General features: G+C 52.9%; 1 protein-coding gene across 1 annotated transcript; it reads left to right on the forward strand.

The window, feature by feature from the left end:
- Nucleotides 1-1,203: 1,203 nt before the first annotated feature.
- Nucleotides 1,204-20,931, forward strand: SMYD5 (SMYD family member 5). The gene is made up of 13 exons (XM_073559911.1): nt 1,204-1,359; nt 3,895-4,003; nt 4,643-4,782; nt 5,237-5,358; nt 5,585-5,654; nt 8,240-8,344; nt 8,705-8,767; nt 17,736-17,806; nt 18,678-18,784; nt 18,865-18,921; nt 18,998-19,092; nt 20,220-20,290; nt 20,524-20,931. The coding sequence occupies exons 1-13, from the start codon at nt 1,267-1,269 to the stop codon at nt 20,648-20,650; spliced, it is 1,230 nt and encodes a 409-aa protein (XP_073416012.1). The 5' UTR covers nt 1,204-1,266; the 3' UTR covers nt 20,651-20,931.
- The last annotated feature ends 520 nt before the right edge of the window (nt 20,932-21,451 follow it).

The following is a 21,451-nucleotide window of genomic DNA, read 5'->3' on the forward strand; positions in this document are numbered from 1 at the left end:
GGGGAACATGAGCTGCTGGTGTCGGGGGGCACATGAGCTGCTGGTGTCGGGGGGGCACATGAGCTGCTGGTGTCGGGGGGGCACATGAGCTGCTGGTGTCGGGGGGCACATGAGCTGCTGGTGTCGGGGGGGAACATGAGCTGCTGGTGTCGGGGGCACATGAGCTGCTGGTGTCGGGGGGCACATGAGCTGCTGGTGTCGGGGGGGAACATGAGCTGCTGGTGTCGGGGGGCACATGAGCTGCTGGTGTCGGGGGGCACATGAGCTGCTGGTGTCGGGGGGCACATGAGCTGCTGGTGTCGGGGGGCACATGAGCTGCTGGTGTCGGGGGGGCACATGAGCTGCTGGTGTGGGGGGGGGGGGGCACATGAGCTGCCGGTGTCGGGGGGGGGCACATGAGCTGCTGGTGTCGGGGGGGCACATGAGCCGCTGGTGTCGGGGGGGCACATGAGCTGCTGGTGTCGGGGGGGCACATGAGCTGCTGGTGTCGGGGGGGGCACATGAGCTGCTGGTGTCGGGGGGGCACATGAGCTGCTGGTGTCGGGGGGGCACATGAGCTGCTGGTGTCGGGGGGGCACATGAGCTGCTGGTGTCGGGGGGCACATGAGCTGCTGGTGTCGGGGGGCACATGAGCTGCTGGTGTCGGGGGGGAACATGAGCTGCTGGTGTCGGGGGGGAACATGAGCTGCTGGTGTCGGGGGGCACATGAGCTGCTGGTGTCGGGGGGGGCACATGAGCTGCTGGTGTCGGGGGGGGGCACATGAGCTGCTGGTGTCGGGGGGGGGCACATGAGCTGCCGGTGTCGGGGGGGGGGGCACAGGTCATTGATGGGATCATGGAGTCACAGATGTGCTGCTCTATGGTGACAGAGGCGATGCTGCCATCTCTCCGGCCCTCAGTATTCGCCGCTGTTCACACTGATATAACGCTCCCATCTGCTGCATCCTCCTCAGTGGTTGTTGGGGGGTGTACTCATTTTGGGTGATCACACCTGCTCTCCGGCACTGAGCGGTGGTGGGCTGTATGTGGTGTTATCTGCCGGGCTATGGGGGGCGCCTCCTGTCTGGCCTCTGTGCTGCCCGCAGTGATGGTGTGGAGGGGCTGCACCTGACATTCCGGGGGTCTCTCCTGCGGGGGGGGGGGGTCTCTCCTGCGGGGGGGGTGCAGCAGCTGCGGACGGTCACTGTGTTTATCGCTAGGACTCTGTCACGTGACCTGTCGCCTCATCAGCTGTTTCCGGGTCACAGGTCACTTCCTTTTCCCATCATGGCCGCCTCCATGTGCGACGTGTTCTCCTTTTGTGTGGAGCCGGAGCCGGTGCGGCGGACGGTGGAGATCCGCTACATCAACAGCGGCAAGGTACCGGGGACCGGAGGAGGGAGCAGACAGGAGGAGACGGTGTGCGGGGCTGATGTATAGAGTGTATATAGTGCGAGGTCTGTACATGGTGTATATATATATATATATATATATAGTGCCTGTGGCGCTGTGTGCACACAATGTGATCGCTGATTTCCTTTCTTTCTCACTCTGAAGGCTGCTGTGTGCACCTTGTGGATTCCTGGGCGGATTTTTCCTGCTGATTTTGTGCGGATTCCTAGAATGGAAGAGGTGTAAGGCTGTGTGCACACGGTGCGGATTCCGCACAAAGAATTGACATGCTGCAGAAAATAAACCGCTGCGTTTCCACATGGATTTTTCCGCAGCGTGTGCACAGCGGGTTTTTTTGTCCATAGATTAACATTGTACTGTAAATCACTAGCTGATCTGCAGCGGATCTGCAACGTGTGCACAGACCCTTAATGTTTCAGAACAAACAAATGTAAGGCTGTGTTCACACACAGAGTTTTTTTTAGCAGTTTTTACCGCAGTTTTCACTATAAAACCGCTAAAAATAAGCTTCCCAGTCATTTCTATGCATTTTGCACTTTTTGTGCAGCATGCTAATTAATTTTGCGGATTTTTCCACGGTTTTGGCTTCTTCCATGCGGTTTGAAACCATTGCGGAAAAAAATGCATAAAAACCGCCGCGGAAAAATAGGCGCAGTTTCTGGGAAGGGATTCAGGTTTTTGAGCAGAAATTTTCTGCAACGTGTGCACTTAGCCTCAATCTCAGACAACAATGACACAATGATACCAGAATTCAGTTTATAAATGAGAATCGTTATTAAGGGAAAAAAGAAATCCAAACCTGCAGAGTCCTGCACAGCGACTTGAACATAGTATTCGAGCACACCGAAATGCTTGATTAGCACTCGAGCATGCTGAGATAACGCCTCATCCGAGCACGCCTGCTCATTGTTAGTTATAAAGCCATTTCTAAATCTTCTGGACTCCAGCGAACCAAAGTGTGAGCCATTTTCTACATATGGCAAAAACATTGCACAGCGATGAACCTTCCCAGGAGTGGCCGGCCGACCAAAATTGCCCCAATAGCGCAGCAACGACTCATCCAAAAGGTCTCCAAAAGACCCCACAACAACATCCACAGAACTGCATGGTGTTCATTACTCCACCATAAGGTAGAGACTGGGCAAAGATGGCCGGCATGGCAGAGTCTCAAGACAAGAACCACTGCTGAGCAATGAGAACAGAGGGGGAAACTCGCTACAAAGACTACAGCCAGGAACACTCTAGAGGACAGCTGCCAGGACACCATGGCTTTATCAAGAGGGACCTAGATTTGACATTCTACAGGATGCCAGCTTAGGGGACCACGACTCCAGCTGGAAGAATTCAGATCTGCTACATTGGCTATCACAAAACCAACGTAGCCATCCGGAGAAGACAGGTTGGGACCCACCGGTCACCTGACTCCATGGAGACGTTCAGATAAGCTAGATTGGGACCCACTGGTCACTTGAGCCCCACGGTGATGTTCAGAGAGGTCAGATTGGGACCCACCAGTCACTTTCAATCAATCATTCTGTTACTCATTAGTGTCTCAGGGGGTCTCACTCCATTGTTCTCCCAGCCACTAGTCCCATTTTGTGGATGGGGATAGTAGAGGCAGTTACCACGGGGGGTGGGGGGGTCTCATGCAATCCCAGGTGATGGGTTCATCCTGAGAAAAATACCTCCACCAATCCACACTTAGCTTGTGGGGGAAGGGGTGGCAATACTTCTGCTCATTCAGGGTCTGATCCCACAGATGGAAAAGAATAAGCCACATGTTTAGTGAGTGACTTGGTGTAGTGACGTTGAAGGGTCAGGATCTATTGCTGAGGTCCTGGTTCCCATGTATGGGTGGCCTATGGCGTTTGGGTGCCGGCTGAGCTGGACACACGTGCTATGGTCATGGTATCTGATGTCTGGAGGAGTATAGACTGTGACCTTAATCCGATTGAGATGCTGTGCATGACTTTCAAAAGGCGGTTCATGCTTGGAAACCCTGTGGCTGAATTGCAATAAATCAGCAAAGATGAGCTGCTAAAATTCCTCCCGAGCATTGTATGAGACTCATTGCCAGTTATCGCATGCGGCCCAACCAGTTATTAGGTTTAGGGGGCAATCACTTTCTCACACAGGACCCTGTAGGTTTGGATTTCTTTTTCCATTAATAATAAAGACCTTCATTTATAAACTGCATCTTGTGGTTACTTCTTTCTCTAATATTTACATTTGTTTGTTCGGAAACATTTTAAGTGCGAGAAACATCCAAAAGAATAGGAAATCTGGAAGGAGATGAACACTTGTTCACCACACTGTGTATAGTGTGCGTGCATGGCGCATCCAGTGTGCGCAGCCAGGAGCTCAGTGTGATGTATAGCGGGGGTGTATATGTATTGTATATTATGTCCCCTCCTGTGCTGTGCCCCACTCACTATATCCCCCACTCCGCCATAGTCCCACCATTCCTGTCTCTGATGGTTTCTCTGCCTCCTTGTGGTTCAGGGTCGGGGGCTCTTTGCTGCTCGGAGCATCCGCAGAGGAGACCCCATATTTCAGGAGAAGCCGCTGGTGTCGTCCCAGTTCCAGTGGAACGCGCTGTACAGATACAGAGGTGAGGACTGGGCTGCATGTGGTGGGATCGGGGGGTGGGGGGCTGTATGCAGGTGCTCATGGTGGGATCTGGCGGGAAGGGGGCGCTGATGTGCATGGCGGGATCAGGCTATCAGGGGTGCACTTGAGTGGGAGGAGGGTGCCGCTGCATGTGTTGGGATCTGGCGGGGGTCTGGTTGTACTGCTCGTGTGGATATGGCGGGGGGTGGGCTGCTCGTGTGGATATGGCGGGGGGTGGGCCGCACATGGTAGGATGTGGCGGGGGGTGGGCCGCACATGGTAGGATGTGGCAGGGGGTGGGCCGCACATGGTAGGTTGTGGCAGGGGGTGGGCCGCACATGGTAGGTTGTGGCAGGGGGTGGGCCGCACATGGTAGGATGTGGCAGGGGGTGGGCCGCACATGGTAGGATGTGGCAGGGGGTGGGCCGCACATGGTAGGATGTGGCAGGGGGTGGGCCGCACATGGTAGGATGTGGCAGGGGGTGGGCCGCACATGGTAGGATCAAGCTGGGGCAGCGGCAATCTAGCTGTGGCGGGCAGTGTGACCTTGCGGGACTTTCTTGTCTCTGGGTTCCTCGGCGGTCATCTTGGTTCTGATCAGTTGGTGATTGGTGCTTTCGGCTTCTCCCCTCTTCTCCAGCCTGTGACCACTGCCTGCGATCCCTGGAGACGGCGGAGGAGAACGCCCAGCGCCTGTCGGCCAATGTCCACGTCACCCTCCCCTACCCAGAACTCTGCACAGTCCAGAATGGTCTCCACCAGCAGTGTCCGCAGTGCCAGGTGAGGAGGAAGGGGCGGTGAGGACCCCACTCATGGTCGACACACTGTGCTGCCTCATGACTCGCTTATCGGAGCAGCACTGCAGTGTAAAGCATGGGCCAACGAAGACTTACCTTTTAGATGCAGTGGTGGATTTCAGTCAACAGCTGTGGAGCGTAGCTGCAGTGTAAAGTAGGGCTGTGGAGTTGGAGTCTGTGGTTTGGCTTTCTGACCCACAGCCCTGCTTTACACTGCAGCTACACTCCACAGCTTTAAAGTGTAGCTGCAGTTTAAAGCATCAGGAATAGACACAATAGTATCCTGAGGCCGTGAACCCGAGTAACTTATAATAATGCAGCTGAGCTGCAGTGTAAAGCATGGACTGGACCGGACGCAGTTGGCCTTGTCATGTGAACAGGGTATTCCTTGCCGCTGTGGTGGGAGCTGTGACGTCTGCTCCTCTGTCTCCCTGCAGGTGTCGTACTGCAGCGCTGACTGTCTCCGGGCCGCCAGAGAACAATACCACCAGGTCCTGTGTCTGGGCTCCTCCCGGGATAACCCCCAGCATCCGCTCAATAAACTGGAGGAAGCCTGGAGGTAGGAGCCGCATGTGACCAGGACAGCGTGAGTCCTCACCTGGAGGGGGCGCTATCCTCTGTGATGTGTAACCCTCAGCTTGCTCTCACAGCCGCTCTGATGGGAGTTAGTTTCTTTACTGCTGAGGAGACGGACTGCAGAAAAGTGATGTATGAAGCTGTGGTCCGTCAGGAGTTGTACTACCGGACGCTGCACTAATGTCTCCCTTTATGTAACCCCCATCCAGGAACATCCATTACCCCCCGGAGACGGCCAGCATCATGCTCATGGCCAGGATGGCCGCCTCTGTGAAGCAGGTGGGTGGGCTCCTTCCCTGCCTGTCTGGGTTCTATACCGGGATGGAGGTGCACGCCCTGAGCCCTGCCTCTCTGGGGCCTATACCCAGAGGGGGGTGCACGCCCGGAGCCCTGCCTGTCTGGGGTCTATACCGGGAGAGGGGTGAACGTCAGAAGCCCTGCCTGTCTGGGGTCTATACCGGGAGGGGGGTGCACGCCCAGAGCCCTGCCTGTCTGGGGTCTATAGCGGGAGGGGGTGCACACCCAGAGCCCTGCCTGTCTGGGGTCTATACCGGGAGGGGGGTGCACGCCCAGAGCCCTGCCTGTCTGGGGTCTATACCAGGAGGGGGGTGCACGCCCAGAGCCCTGCCTGTCTGGGGTCTATACCAGGAGGGAGGTGCACGCCCTGAGCCCTGCCTCTCTGGGGTCTATAGCGGGAGGGGGGTGCACGCCTGGAGCCCTGCCTGTCTGGGGCCTATACCCAGAGGGGGGTACAGGCCCGGAGCCCTGCCTGTCTGGGGTCTATACCGGGAGAGGGGTGAACGTCAGGAGCCCTGCCTGTCTTGGGTCTATAGAGGGAGGGGGGTGCATGCCTGGAGCCCTGCCTGTCTGGGGGGTCTATAGCGGGAGAGGGGTGCACGCCTGGAGCCCTGCCTGTCTGGGGTCTATAGTGGGAGTGGGGTGCACGCCCGGAGCTCTGCCTGTCTGGGGTCTATACCAGGAGGGAGGTGCACGCCCTGAGCCCTGCCTCTCTGGGGTCTATAGCGGGAGGGGGGTGCACGCCTGGAGCCCTGCCTGTCTGGGGCCTATACCAAGAGGGGGGTACAGGCCCGGAGCCCTGCCTGTCTGGGGTCTATACCGGGAGAGGGGTGAACGTCAGGAGCCCTGCCTGTCTTGGGTCTATAGAGGGAGGGGGGTGCATGCCTGGAGCCCTGCCTGTCTGGGGGGTCTATAGCGGGAGAGGGGTGCACGCCTGGAGCCCTGCCTGTCTGGGGTCTATAGTGGGAGTGGGGTGCACGCCCGGAGCTCTGCCTGTCTGGGGTCCCAAGCGGGAGGGAGGTGCACGCCCGGAGCCCTGCCTTTCTGGGGTCTATACCGGGAGGGGGGTGCACGCCTGGAGCCCTGCCTGTCTGGGGTCTATAGTGGGAGTGGGGTGCACGCCTGGAGCTCTGCCTGTCTGGGGGGGGTCTATAGCGGGAGGGAGGTGCATGCCCGGAGCCCTGCCTTTCTGGGGTCTATACTGGGAGGGGGATGCACGCCCTGAGCCCTGCCTCTCTGGGGTCTATAGCGGGAGGGGGGTGCACGCCTGGAGCCCTGCCTGTCTGGGGTCCATACCCAGAGGGGGGTACACGCCCGGAGCCCTGCCTGTCTGGGGTCTATACCGGGAGGGGGGGTACAGGCCCGGAGCCCTGCCTGTCTGGAGTCAATACCGGGAGGGGGGGTACAGGCCCTGAGCCCTGCCTGTCTGGGGTCTATACCGGGAGGGGGGGTACAGGCCCTGAGCCCTGCCTGTCTGGGGTCTATTCCAGGAGGGGGGTGAACGTCAGGAGCCCTGCCTGTCTGGGGTCTATTCCGGGAGGGGGGTGAACGTCAGGAGCCCTGCCTGTCTGGGGTCTATTCCGGGAGGGGGGTGAACGTCAGGAGCCCTGCCTGTCTGGGGTCTATTCCGGGAGGGGGGTGAACGTCAGGAGCCCTGCCTGTCTGGGGTCTATTCCGGGAGGGGGGTGAACGTCAGGAGCCCTGCCTGTCTGGGGTCTATACCGGGAGGGGGGTGCACGCCCGGAGCCCTGCCTGTCTGGGGTCTATACCGGGAGTGGGGTGCACGCCCGGAGCCCTGCCTGTCTGGGGTCTATTCCGGGAGGGGGGTGCACGCCCGGAGCCCTGCCTGTCTGGGGTCTATACCGGGTGGGGGGGTGCACGCCCGGAGCCCTGCCTGTCAGGGGTCTATACCGGGAGGGGGGTGCACGCCCGGAGACCTGCCTGTCTGGGGTCTATACCGGGAGGGGGGTGCACGCCCGGAGACCTGCCTGTCTGGGATCTATACCGGGAGGGGGGTGCACGCCCGGAGACCTGCCTGTCTGGGGTCTATACCGGGAGGGGGGTGCACGCCCGGAGACCTGCCTGTCTGGGGTCTATACCGGGAGGGGGGTGCACGCCCGGAGACCTGCCTGTCTGGGGTCTATACCGGGAGGGGGGTGCACGCCCGGAGACCTGCCTGTCTGGGGTCTATACCGGGAGGGGGGTGCACGCCCGGAGCCCTGCCTGTCTGGGGTCTATCCCGGGAGGGGGGTGCACGCCCGGAGCCCTGCCTGTCTGGGGTCTATACCGGGAGGGGGTGCACGCCCGGAGCCCTGCCTCTCTAGGGTCTACAGCAGGAGAACGGCTCCCTCTGTGGAGCCCGTATCATCTGCCTCTGATGGATTTGACAGGATGTCTAGCATGGGTCGCTGGCTCAGAGGTGGACGCTCATCTCCAGAATTGTTTCTGACCATCGCTGTCTGGGCGGCTGTGCTGTGGATGTTCTGGGTGATGTGGGAGGAACGAGGGGTCACAGGACATCCAGTGCGGACTTTACGGTGATGTGTCCTCTCTTCTGCTGTCCGCAGGCCAAAGACAAGGACTGGTGGCCGCAGCTCTTCTCTCAGTTCTGCAATAAGACAGCCAACGAGGAGGAGGAGATCGTCCATAAACTGCTGGGAGACAAGTTCAAGGTGAGCAAGACGCGACTGCCGGGGTCTTGTCCTCCAGAGCTACATCCATTTGGCCAAACTCGATGCTGCCCTGCTGCCCTCTTGCCCTGCTGCCCTCCATTGTGGGAGACCTCAGTGGTGCTGGTTTTCACACTGCAGAAGAGTTCTACTCTCGCTGATGCCCGTGCGCCCTCCTCTCGCTGATGCCCGTGCGCCCTCCTCTCGCTGATGCCCGTGCGCCCTCCTCTCGCTGATGCCCGTGCGCCCTCCTCTCGCTGATGCCCGTGCGCCCTCCTCTCGCTGATGCCCGTGCGCCCTCCTCTCGCTGATGCCCGTGCGCCCTCCTCTCGCTGATGCCCGTGCTCTCTCTCCCTGCTGCAGGGACAACTGGATCAGCTGCGCCGTCTCTTCTTGGAGGCTTCATACGAGGAGCGAGTCAGCCGGGTAAGACGCCTGCGCCGTGCGGATACAGGAGGGAACGTCTCCAGGTTTGGTGCTGTTTACACCTCCAGTGCGGCACTTGTAATTCTCCTGTCTCATCATGTACTGCAGAAGTCTCCAGAGCTGCAGTCACAATCTTGTAGTTTAATTGTGTTAGGGTGGTTTCACATTAGCGTTTCAGGGCGCAGCGACGGCCTGCGCACGGCTGCCGCTAAGCCCCGCCCCCTGTCGCGCCTCCTCCGGTAGCTCCGCCTACGGGCGCATGAGGCTGCATGCGTCCTGTGTCCCCTATCTTTATCACTGGGGACGCAGGCCGTGTGCAGTATGTGTTGCAATTTGGTTGCGCTCGGTGCACCGTCAAAAGGACGCATGCGCCGCCAAATGCATACTGCGCACGGCCTGCGTCCCCAGTGATAAAGATAGGGGACGCATGCAGCGTCATGCGCCCTTAGGCGGAGCTACCGGAGGAGGCGGGGCGGGGCTTAGCTAATGTGAAACCACCCTTATGTGCACACTGCACAGACTGAGCCAGCAGGGGGCGCCATTAACCCATCCCTGCAACAATGACGTAACTGTGCAGCAAGATCCCAGATGATATCCTGCAGTCGGGCACACAGTTACGTCAGAGAGTAGGCACCTGGGTGGGGGCTGCTGCCAGGGTGGAGACCAGATATGGTGCCGATGTTGGCACCTAAACCTCTCATATGCCGCTGACATTAGTGATCGCAGCATGTGGGGGATCGCTTCCTTTACGTGCCCATCGGCACCTCTGCAGCGCCCTCTAGGGTGCCGATAGTTGCTACGGCAACAGGAAGATCTGACAAAGGCTTCATTTTCTGTCATATCCCTAAGCCAATCAGTTACCATTGGGGGCGATGCCTCAATCACACAGTGGAATAATGCAGTGCACTACACAAGTCACACGTGTATTATCAGTGCCGTCACAGAATGCTGGAGTTGGCAGGGACCTCGGGGGTCATCTGGTTCAACCCCTCTGCTAAATGCAGGAGTCACTAAACCATCTCAGGCTGTTTCACACCTGCGTTTTTTTGCGCTGTTTTTTAGCGCAAAAAAACGCATGCTGTTGAGAGCTCATTTTCGGGTTTGCTTCTGGTGAGGGTTATGGAGCTGGCTGTGCTGACAGAGGAGTAGTGAGTTCTCTATCTGGACTCCCTCTGTTAGTGAAGGGAGGTAATGAAGCTGATCTAAATGGCAGAGACCGGCCACCTGAGGAAGAGGACTGCGATTGGACATCAGGAGTTTCTGATTGGATTTAAGGCAGCCGACTCCCTATTTTCTTGCTGGTGATTTTTCCTGACTCTGGCTCCTGGTTTCCAGTTTGGTTCCTGCCTTCCTAAAGCTAAGTTTTCTCTGCTATTGTTCATATGAGTTTTCGTCTGGTTTTCTTAGTTTTTGTGTTCAGCCAGCCCTGGCTGGGACTGGGCTGAATCCCCATTTTGTCTCTGATCAGTTGATCTCTTTTGCTCTGTCTTCAAAATATACCTGAGTGCTGATATAGTGATTTGAAGTCTAGCGACTTTAGGGCCTTTTTCTATCAGACGTGTTGGACATTCTTTTTGGCAGGGTTTTTTGCGTGATTGCAGACAGTTGCTTTTCTTTCCTGTCCTTTCTAGTTAGCGAGGGCCCCATCGTTTGCTCAGCCTGTCTTTCTACCTGTGTCTGTGTTTTCATCTTGTTTCACCAACAATACATGTTGGGGGCTGTTTATTGCTTTGGGGTCTGCTCTGGGGCAGTTTAGATTTTCCCTTTCTTTCTTTAGGCTTATTTAGTTCTCCGGCCGTGACGAGGCATCTAGGACCACCGTAGGCACGCTCCACGGCTACTGCTAGTTGTGTGGATAGGATCAGGGGTCTGCAATCCGCTAGTTACCAACCTCTCCGGTTTTCTGGGCTTAGCTTGCTTTTTGTTTTTTCCTCCTCGGTAACTCATTAATAACAGAATCACCAGCCATACCGCAGATTCTAGGGTACTCAAAACAGGAGAGAATTATAAAAAAAAAAGTATTTTTTTTTTAATGTATATTTTCTCTTTTTCTCTGGGGCCGTAGGAGGATTCTTTTTTTTCTTTTTTTTTTTTTTTTTTTTCTTTTTCTCCTTGATGGAGATTAAGCAATTGTCTGATCGTGTGGAGCAGCTCGCTGCTGAAGTGCGGGGAATTTCCGCCTATCTCACTCATTCACACGCTGCTGAACCAAAAATCCCTACTCCGGATGTGTTTTCTGGGGATCGGTCTAAATTTTTGAATTTTAAGAATAATTGTAAATTATTTCTTGCCTTGAAGCCTAACTCATCGGGGAGCTCTGCGCAGCAGGTTAAAATTGTCATGTCTTTGCTGTGCAGCGATCCCCAGGATTGGTTGTTTTCTTTGACACCTGAAGATCCTGTTTTGACTAATGTGGATGCATTTTTTCAAGCCTTGGGGTTGTTGTATGATGAACCTAATGTTATTGATCAAGCTGAGAAAGCCCTATTGGCATTGAACCAGGGTCAGGATCCTGCAGAGTTATACTGTCAAAAATTCCGAAAGTGGGCGGTCCTTACTACCTGGAATGATGGTGCCTTGGCAGCTCTCTTTCGGAAGGGTTTGTCTGAGACTTTAAAAGATGTTATGGTGGGATTTCCTGTTCCCTCTGATCTGGATGGCTCTATGTCATTAGCCATTCAAGTTGATCGGCGTTTACGTGAACGTAAAACTACACGGGAGGCGCTGCCACCTTTTGAACAAATGTCTGAACCCAGAGGTCGCGCTACATATTTTTCAGAGGAGTATTTTTCACCACGGAGGAGTACGCAATTTGTATGAATTAAAATTGGCCATACAGGGGTATACATTGCCGTGCTATTAAAAAAAAATTAGGAAATGTTATTAGAACTCCTACTGTAGGAGTGTTTGACATTAACCCCCAGACCACTGGGCATCTTAATAGTAAAGTGCCACCCCCTTAGACCACCACAGGGCTTAGCTGTTAACCTCAATTTGTTAATTTTACCTCAAGAAACCAGCTCCATTGATGGAAAAATAAAAGTTTCGGGTCTCCGAAAATCGTGGAAACAAAAGAAATTAAAAAAAAAAAAAACTTTAAGAACAAGTTTTACATGGCTGTAATGGTAGCACTGACGTCAGTCGCGTGGGTCACGTGTCCGTACGGCCGCTGCTGCACGCTACCACCCGCTGAGACAAGCACAGAGGAGGGCGTGCCGCGATGACGTGAGTCGCTCCGCAACATCTGATACTTTCCTTTACCCAGCTCCGTCCAACTCGCTGCCACTGTAGCTTAGAACGATGCGTCCCGTGGACGTATCGTACTAATCTGAAGGCGTTTTTTCGCCTGCCTCTGCGTCATAGACGCCCAGACAGGCGTTAATGCGACCTCTTTCTGAACCTATGCAATGTGATGGAGTTTTGTCTATGGCGCAACATCAGGAGTTTACAAGGTGTAATAAGCTGTGTTTTTTCTGTGGAGACGCCTCTCATGTTATTTCTGTCTGCCCTAAACGAGAGAAACGTTTTGCACACACATTTGCTGTGGGTGGTGTACAACCTAAGTTTCTTTTGGCAATTACTCTGATCTGCTCCTTGTCCACATTTTCCGCGAAGGCTTTTGTGGATTCAGGAGCGGCCTTGAATCTGATGGACTTGGATTTTGCTAAACGTTGTGGTTTTCCTATGACACCTCTGCGGACGCCTATTCCTTTGAGGGGTATTGATGCCACTCCTTTGGCGAAGAATAAACCTCAGTTTTGGACCCAGGTGGTAATGCGGGTTGCCCCAGACCACCAAGAAAATTGCAGATTTTTGGTGCTGCATAATTTACATGATACCATTGTTCTGGGTTTTCCCTGGTTGCAAATCCATAATCCGGTTTTGGATTGGAAATCTGGGTTGGTGGTGAGTTGGGGTTGTCGGTGTGCTCTTAGTGACGCTCCTGTTTTCTCCACCTCTCCCCAGTCGCATGATGTTCCTGACTAATTGGCTGACTTTTATGATGTATTTAGTGAGAATGAGTCTGCGTCTTTGCCTCCTCATAGGAGTTATGACTGTGCAATTGAGTTGAGACCTGGGTGTAATTTTCCCAAGGGTCGACTGTTCAATTTATCTGTACCCGAGCACGAGGCTATGCGATCCTATATTAAGGAGGGGTTGGAGAAGGGTCATATTAGACCATCCTCTTCACCCTTAGGTGCTGGGTTTTTTTCGTGGCTAAAAAGGATGGATCATTAAGACCTTGTATTGATTATCGGTCCCTCAACAAAATTACGGTTAAATATCAGTATCCGTTACCCCTGATTTCTGATTTAGTCTCCAGAGCTGAGTGCCTGCTGGTTTACTAAGCTTGACCTCAGGGGGGCGTATAATCTTATTCGCATTAAGCATGGGGATGAATGGAAGACGGCGTTTAATACTCCGGAGGGACATTTTGAGTACCTGGTGATGCCTTTTGGGCTCACTAATGCCCCTTCTGTCTTCCAGTGCTTCATGAACGATATTTTCCAGGACTTTGTGGATAAATTTTTGATTATCTATCTGGATGATAGTCTGATCTTTTCCAGTGATTGGGATTCTCATGTGGAACATGTTCGGACTGTGTTCTGGATTTTGAGGGAGAATTCCTTGTATGTTAAGGGATTAAAATGCCTTTTTGGGGTACAGAGGATTTCATTTTTGGGATTTATTTGGTCTCCGTCAACTATTGAAATGGACCCGGCCAAGGTACAGGCCATTTATGATTGGGTTCAGCCCACTTCTTTGAAGGCTCTCCAGAAGTTTTTGGGTTTTGCTAATTTTTATCGGAAATGTATAGCTAATTTTTCTGGTATTGCTAAACCTCTGACTGATTTAACTAAGAAGGGCGCTGATGTGCTGATTTGGTCTTCAGAGGCTGTTTCGGCCTTTCAGGAGCTGAAGCGGAGGTTTACTTCTGCTCCGGTTTTGCGGCAACCTGATGTCTCACTCCCGTTTCAGGTGGAGGTAGACACTTCAGAGATTGGTGCAGGAGCTGTTTTGTCCCAAAAAGATCCGGTGACGTCTAAAATGAATCCCTGTGCTTTCTTTTCCCGAAAGTTCTCCCCATCTGAACGCAACTATGATGTGGGGAATTGGGAATTGTTAGCCATGAAATGGGCATTTGAGGAGTGGAGACATTGGTTGGAGGGAGCTAGACATCAAGTTGTGGTCCTCACTGACCACAAGAATTTGATTTACCTTGAGTCGGCCACACGCTTGAATCCTAGACAGGCTAGGTGGGCCTTGTTTTTTACGCGTTTTGATTTTGTGGTCTCCTTTCTTCCAAGCACTAAGAATGTTAAGGCAGAGGCCCTTTCTAGGAGTTTCTTTGCTGATTCTCCTATTGTGACTGAGCCTACTACCATCCTAGGTGAGGGGGTAGTTCTTTCTGCCATCTCGCCCGATTTGAGACGTGCTCTGGAAGAATTCCAGGAGGACAAACCTGAGCGTTGTCCTATGGGAAAATTGTATGTTCCTGACCAGTGGAGGAAGAGAGTGATGTCTGAAGTTCATTGCTCCGTATTGGCTGGTCATCCAGGTATTTTTGGTACTAGAGATTTGGTCTTTTTGGTGGCCCGCCTTATCTCGTGATGTCAGGAATTTTGTGCAGTCCTGTGGGACTTGTTCCCGGTCTAAACCATGTTCTCGTTCTAGTGGGTTGTTGATGACCTTGCCGGTGCCTAAGAGGCCATGGACCCATATTTCAATGAATTTTATTTCTGATCTTCCTGTCTCTCAGAGAATGACTGTTATCTGGGTGATTTGTGATAGATTCTCTAAGATGGTCCATCTTGTACCACTCCCTAAGTTGCCATCTTCCTCAGAGTTGGTGCCCTTGTTTTTATAACAGGTGGTTCGGTCACAAGGGATTCCTGAGAACATTGTATCGGACAGAGGAGTTCAGTTTGTTTCCAGATTCTGGAAAGCCTTTTGTTCCAAGCTGGGAATTCAGTTGTTCTTCTCCTCTGCGTTTCACCCTCAGACCAATGGGCAGACGGAGAGAACAAACCAGACTTTGGAGTCCTATTTGAGATGTTTTATATCTGCTGATCAGGATGATTGGGTTTCATTTTTGCCCTTGGCCGAATTCGCTTTAAATAATAGAGCTAGTTCTGCCACCTTAATGTCCCCCTTTTTCTGTAACTTTGGGTTTCATCCTCGATTTTCTTCAGGGCAAGTGGAATCTTCAGCCTGCCCAGGTGTTGACACTGTGGTAGAGAAAATGCAGCAGATTTGGGACCAAGTAGTGGATAAGTTGTCTCTCTCCCAGGAAAAAGCCCAGCAGTTTTCTAACCAGCGTAGGACCATTGGTCCCCGGTTTAAGGTGGGTGATATGGTTTGGTTGTCATCAAAGAATATCTCTATGAAGGTGGCTTCTCCAAAGTTCAAGCCAAGATTTATTGGACCTTACAAGATTTTGGAGATTCTTAATCCGGTTTCTTTTCGATTGGCTCTTCCTGTTACGTTTAAGATCCATAACGTGTTTCATAAGTCGCTGTTGAAGAGATATGTTGAGCCAGTAGTTCCTATTGCGGCACCTCCTGACCCTGTATTGGTTGAAGGTAATGTGGAATATGAGGTAGAGAAAATACTGGATTCTCATCTGGCTAGACGGAGACTCCAGTATTTGGTCAAGTGGAAGGGCTATGGCCAGGAGGACAATTCTTGGGTCTCTGCCTCTGATATTCATGCCGATAGATTGGTTTGTGCTTTTCATCGGGCCCATCCTGATCGGCCCGGTGGCGTGGATGAGGGTTCGGTGACCCCTCCTCAAGGCGGGGGGTACTGTTGAGCTCATTTTCGGGTTTGCCTCTGGCTGTGCTGACAGAGGAGTAGTGAGTTCTCTATCTGGACTCCCTCTGTTGGTGAAGGGAGGTAATGAATCTGATCTAAATGGCAGAGACCGGCCACCTGAGGAAGAGGACTGCGATTGGATATCAGGAGTTTCTGATTGGATTTAAGGCAGCCGACTCCCTAGTTTCTTGCTGGTGATTTTTCCTGACTGTGGCTTCTGGTTTCCAGTTTGGTTCCTGCCTTCCTAAAGCTAAGTTTTCTCTGCTATTGTTCATATGAGTTTTCGTCTGGTTTACTTAGTTTTTGTGTTCAGCTAGCCCTGGCTGGGACTAGGCTGAATCCCCATTTTGTCTCTGATCAGTTGATCTCTTTTGCTCTGTCTTCAAAATATACCTGAGTGCTGATATAGTGATTTGAAGTCTAGCGACTTCAGGGCCTTTTTCTATCAGACGTGTTGGACATTTTTTTTGGCAGGGTTTTTTGTGTGATTGCAGACAGCAGCTTTTCTTTCCTGTCCTTTCTAGTTAGCGAGGGCCCCATCGTTTGCTCAGCCTATCTTTCTATCTGTGGCTGTGTTTTCATCTTGTTTCACCGACCTTTCTTTCTTTAGACTTATTTAGTTCTCCAGCCGTGACGAGGCGTCAAGGACCACCGTAGGCACGCTCCACGGCTACTGCTAGTTGTTGTGGATAGGATCAGGGGTCTGCAATCCGCTAGTTACCAACCTCTCCGATTTTCTGGGCTTAGCTTGCTTTTTGTTTTTTCCTCCTCGGTGACTCATTCATAACAGCATGCGTTTTTTTCCCTATACTAACATGGGTGCGCATACACATGCGTTTGTATGCGCATGCGTTTTTTTGTAGTGTGTGCTCGGGCGCACAAATGCATCTTGATGCATTTTTTGTGCGTCCGACTTGCCCCCAAAAAACGCATGCGCAGGCAATGCGTTTTTTTACGGCAAAACACCCATTAAAGTCTATGGGTGCGCATACGTGCGCATTGTAATGCGCACGTATGCGCAAAAAACGCACCAAAACCCGCAAAAATGCACACAAACGCATGATGCGTTTTTTCATGCGTTTGTGTGCGCAAAAAACGTGCAACAAAAATACGTAAGTGTGAAAGTAGCCTCAGACAGATGTGAAGACTTCCATTGAAGGAGAACTCACCACCTCTTGTGGCAGCCTGTTCCACCCATTGATCACCCTCACTGTCCAAAAGATTTTTCTATTATCTAATCTGTATCTTCTCCCATTCAGTTTCATCCCATTGCTTCTCTTGTTTCCATGTGTAAGTGAAAATAATGATGACCCCTCTACAATGTGACAGCCCTTCAGATATTTGTAGACAGCTATTAAGTCTCCTCTGTCTTCTTTTTTGCAGCTAAACATTCCGAGATCCTTTAATTGTTCCTCGTAGGACATAATTTGCTGTCCGCTCTCTATCCTGGTCGCTCTTATCTGAACTTGCTCCAGTTTCTCAATGCATTTTTAAAAATATGGTGGCCAGAACTGAACACAATATTCCAGATGAGGTCTGACCAAAGAGGAGTAGAGGGAAATAATGACTTCACGTGATCTAGACTGTATGCTTCTGTTAATACATCCTAGAATTGCGTTTGCCTTTTTTGCTGCTGCATCACACTGTTGACTCATATTCAGTCTGTGATCTATTAGTATACCCAAGTCTTATTCACACGTGCTGTTGCTTAGCCCTATTCCTCCCATTCTGTAGATGTTTTTTTTTTTTCTTCTGACCCGGTGGTGGCTGTACACGGGGAGCTCCCTCTAGTGATGACTGTCTATGTATCTGTTAAATGCTATTCTGTTAGTCACTGCCCATTGTTCAATCTTCTCAAGATCCTTCTGAATCCTTTGTCTTCTCTACTGTTAGCTATCCCTCCTAGCTTTGCATGGGCAAGTCTCCTTGTCAGACCAGTAAGTAATAGAACAAAATGAAAAATCCTAGTTGTAAAAAATAAAAAGGTTTAAATGTTAAAGAAAATACCCCCCCCCCCTGCCAAAAGAAAAAAAAAATATTTGTGTACTGTGAATGATGTAAAAAATACATGGTAAACCTTTTCCAGTTTCCTTTTTTCTGTTACTTTTGTTTAAAAATAAGGAGTCACAATACGGCTGTGCTGTCTCCACAGTGGTTCACCCCGGAAGGCTTCCGATCACTATTTGCTCTTGTTGGAACCAATGGGCAAGGGATTGGCACCAGGTGAGTGGTGAGAGCCAGGGAGCGAGCAGGGGAGATGGGCACCGCTGGGTGAGAGCGGAGGAGCTGGCTGGGGAGATGGGCGACTGGTGAGAGCCGGGGATCGGGCTGGGGAAATGGGTGACTGGTGAAAGCCGGGGAGCGAGCAGGGGAGCTGGGCACCGCCTGGTGAGAGCCAGGGAGCGAGCAGGGGAGATGGGCACTGCCGGGTGAGAGCTGGGGAGTGGGCAGGGGAGATGGGCGGCTGGTGAGAGCTGGTGAGAGCAGGGGAGATGGGCACTGCCGGGTGAGAGCCAGGGGGCGAGCAGGGGAGATGGGTGACTGGTGAGAGCCGGGGATCGGGCTGGGGAGATGGGCACTGCCGGGTGAGAGCTGGGGAGATGGGCACTGCCGGGTGAGAGCCAGGGGGCGAGCAGGGGAGATGGGCAGCTGGTGAGAGCCGGTGATCGGGCTGGGGAGATGGGTGACTGGTGAGAGCAGGGGAGATGGGCACTGCCGGGTGAGAGCCAGGGATCCGGCTGGGGAGATGGGCGACTGGTGAGAGCCGGGGATCCGGCTGGGGAGATGGGTGACTGGTGAGAGCCGGGGATCGGGCTGGTGAGATGAGCGACAGGTGAAAGCCGGGGAGCGAGCAGGGGAGCTGGGCACCGCCGCGTGAGAGCCAGGAAGCGAGCAGGGGAGATGGGCACTGCCGGGTGAGGGCTGGGGAATGGGCAGGGTAGATGGGCGACCAGTGAGATCCAGGGAGTGAGCAGGGGAAATGGGCGACTGATGAGAGCCGGGGAGCGAGCAGGGGAGATGGGCACCGGGGGATATAGGTGGCCAGTACTTGCTGTGACACCATCAGATTGCTAGCCCTGTCTTCTTGTTGCAGCTCGCTGAGTCAGTGGGTCCATGCTTGTGACGCCCTGGAGCTGCCGGCGGAGGAGAGGGAGCGGCTGGACGCCCTGATAGACCAGCTGTACAAGGACATAGAGAAAGGTGCGGAGCGGGGGAAGTTGGACTATAATGGCCGCCTGTACATGACAGAGGGTCCAATCTGTCACCTCTATCCTCTGCAGAGACCGGGGAGTTCCTGAACTGTGAGGGCTCCGGCCTGTACCTTCTCCAGAGCTGCTGTGAGTCCTCGCTAACACAATTACACCCCCAGTGATTATTCACCGGACCCCCTATAACCAGTGATATCCCTGACAGGTAATCACAGCTGTGTCCCCAACGCCGAGGCTTCATTCCCCGACAACAACTATCTGCTCCACATGATTGCTCTGGAGGACATCGAGCCAGGGGAGGTGAGTTCTGACCGGACCCCTACATACTGATCCTTACTGACATGGCACACAATACTCCAGAGCTGCACTCACTATTCTGCTGGTGCAGTCACTGTGTACATACATTACTGATCCTGAGTTACATCCTGTATTATACCCCAGAGCTGCACTCACTATTCTGCTGGTGCAGTCACTGTGTACATACATTACTGATCCTGAGTTACATCCTGTATTATACTCCAGAGCTGCGCTCACTATTCTGCTGGTGCTGTCACTGTGTACATACATTACTGATCCTGAGTTACCTCCTGTATTATACTCCAGAGCTGCACTCACTATTCTGCTGGTGCAGTCACTGTGTACATACATTACATTACTGATCCTGAGTTACATCCTGTATTATACTCCAGAGCTGCGCTCACTATTCTGCTGGTGCAGTCACTGTGTACATACATTACTGATCCTGAGTTACCTCCTGTATTATACTCCAGAGCTGCACTCACTATTCTGCTGGTGCAGTCACTGTGTACATACATTACATTACTGATCCTGAGTTACATCCTGTATTATACTCTAGAGCTGCGCTCACTATTCTGCTGGTGCAGTCACTGTGCACATACATTACATTACTGATCCTGAGTTACATCCTGTATTATACTCCAGAGCTGCGCTCAATATTCTGCTGGTGCAGTCACTGTGTGCATACATTACATTACTGATCCTGAGTTACCTCCTGTATTATACTCCAGAGCTGCACTCACTATTCTGCTGGTGCAGTCACTGTGTACATACATTACTGATCCTGAGTTACATCCTGTATTATACTCCAGAGCTGCACTCACTATTCTGCTGGTGCAGTCACTATGTACATACATTACTGATCCTGAGTTACATCCTGTATTATACCCCAGCGCTGCGCTCAATATTCTGCTGGTGCAGTCACTATGTACATACATTACATTACTGATCCTGAGTTACATCCTGTATTATACTCCAGAGCTGCGCTCAATATTCTGCTGGTGCAGTCACTATGTACATACATTACTGATCCTATGTACACAGTGACTGCACCAGCAGAATAGTGAGTGCAGCTCTGGAGCATCTTGTGAATACTGTGCCGGTTACACTGTCCGTCTGGTCTTTCTCAGGAGATCTGCATCAGTTATCTGGATTGTTGTCAGAGGGAGCGGAGCCGTCATACCCGACACAAGATCCTCAGGTAGGTGAATAATCGGTGACTCCCATCAGATATATTCGGAGACCCCTCTGTCCACGGCGTCTTCTCCTCGCGTATAAGATATTTTTACACCTCCCATCAGGCCGTGTAGCTTCAGAGCTCATCCATCATAGCGCTAGATCCCCAGTGAGGGCATGCTGGGCATTGTAGTCCAGTGCGGAGGATTTCCACCCCTCCCCGGTCCTGAGTTCTCATGGCGCCTCCTCTGCTTCCAGGGAGAATTACCTTTTTGTCTGCTCCTGCCCGAAGTGCCTGTCGCAGTGTGAGGAGCCAGACGTGACCTCGGAGGAGGAGGAGGAAGAGGACGACGCGGAGCTGGAGGATGAGATGACGGACGTGTGATGGCAGCAGCCCCCGCCGCCGGCCCCCCACAATCCAGCACTTGAATTGGCTTTGCCTGTTGCCGCCGTTCACATCTGACCACTTTTATACATAAACTCTTCCCTTCCCCTCGTACAGACCCTGGTGGTACAGCCCGGACCTCCGCGGACGAGGGGGGATGGGCACTGCATGGACCCCTCCCCCGAGAAACATGGCGACTCATTCATATCGGTTCCTTGTGATAAGCGTTTTATAGGATTGGCGATAAAATAGTAAATTATTTATATACAGCTCTCCGGCAATGGCGGCCTCTGTGCGTCTTCATTCTGGTCACCTCAATTCTGACCCCACTAGAGGCGGGGGGATGATGGGGGGCTGTGGTTATCTGCAGGAGGGCGCTAACTCCATACATGTATTCATTACTGTGGGAGCTCCCTCCGGTGGTGGCTGTACACGGGGAGCTCCCCCCGGTGGCGGCTGTACATGGGGAGCTCCCCTCTGGTGATGGCTGTATATGTATCTGTGGACAGCTGTATACAGGTCTATATGCTCTGAAATTCCCCTAGTGGTGGCTGTATACACTGAGATCCCCCTGGAGGCAGCTGTATACACGTCTATATGTACTGAGATCCCCCTAATGATGGCTGTATACACAGATCCCCCTGGAGGCTGCTGTATACACGTCTACGTGCACTGAGCTCCCCCTTGTGGTGGCTGTATACACTGAGATCCCCCTGGAGGCAGCTGTATACATGTCTATATGCTCTGAGCTCCCCCTAGTGGTGGCTGCTGTATACACGTCTATATGCTCTGAGCTCCCCC

This window comes from Dendrobates tinctorius, unplaced genomic scaffold (assembly GCF_039654945.1).
Source record: "Dendrobates tinctorius isolate UK_male_01 unplaced genomic scaffold, ASM3965494v1 ptg000282l, whole genome shotgun sequence".
NCBI classification, from domain to species: domain Eukaryota; kingdom Metazoa; phylum Chordata; class Amphibia; order Anura; family Dendrobatidae; genus Dendrobates; species Dendrobates tinctorius.

Bases quoted from the DNA above. Each gene is read 5' to 3' on its own strand.
- SMYD5 (XM_073559911.1), top strand. From the start codon at position 1,267: ATGGCCGCCTCCATGTGCGACGTGTTCTCCTTTTGTGTGGAGCCGGAG. The intron at 4,004-4,642 runs GTGAGGACTGGG...CCTCTTCTCCAG, and splicing joins CGCGCTGTACAGATACAGAG to CCTGTGACCACTGCCTGCGA. The intron at 17,807-18,677 runs GTGAGTGGTGAG...TTCTTGTTGCAG, and splicing joins GGGCAAGGGATTGGCACCAG to CTCGCTGAGTCAGTGGGTCC.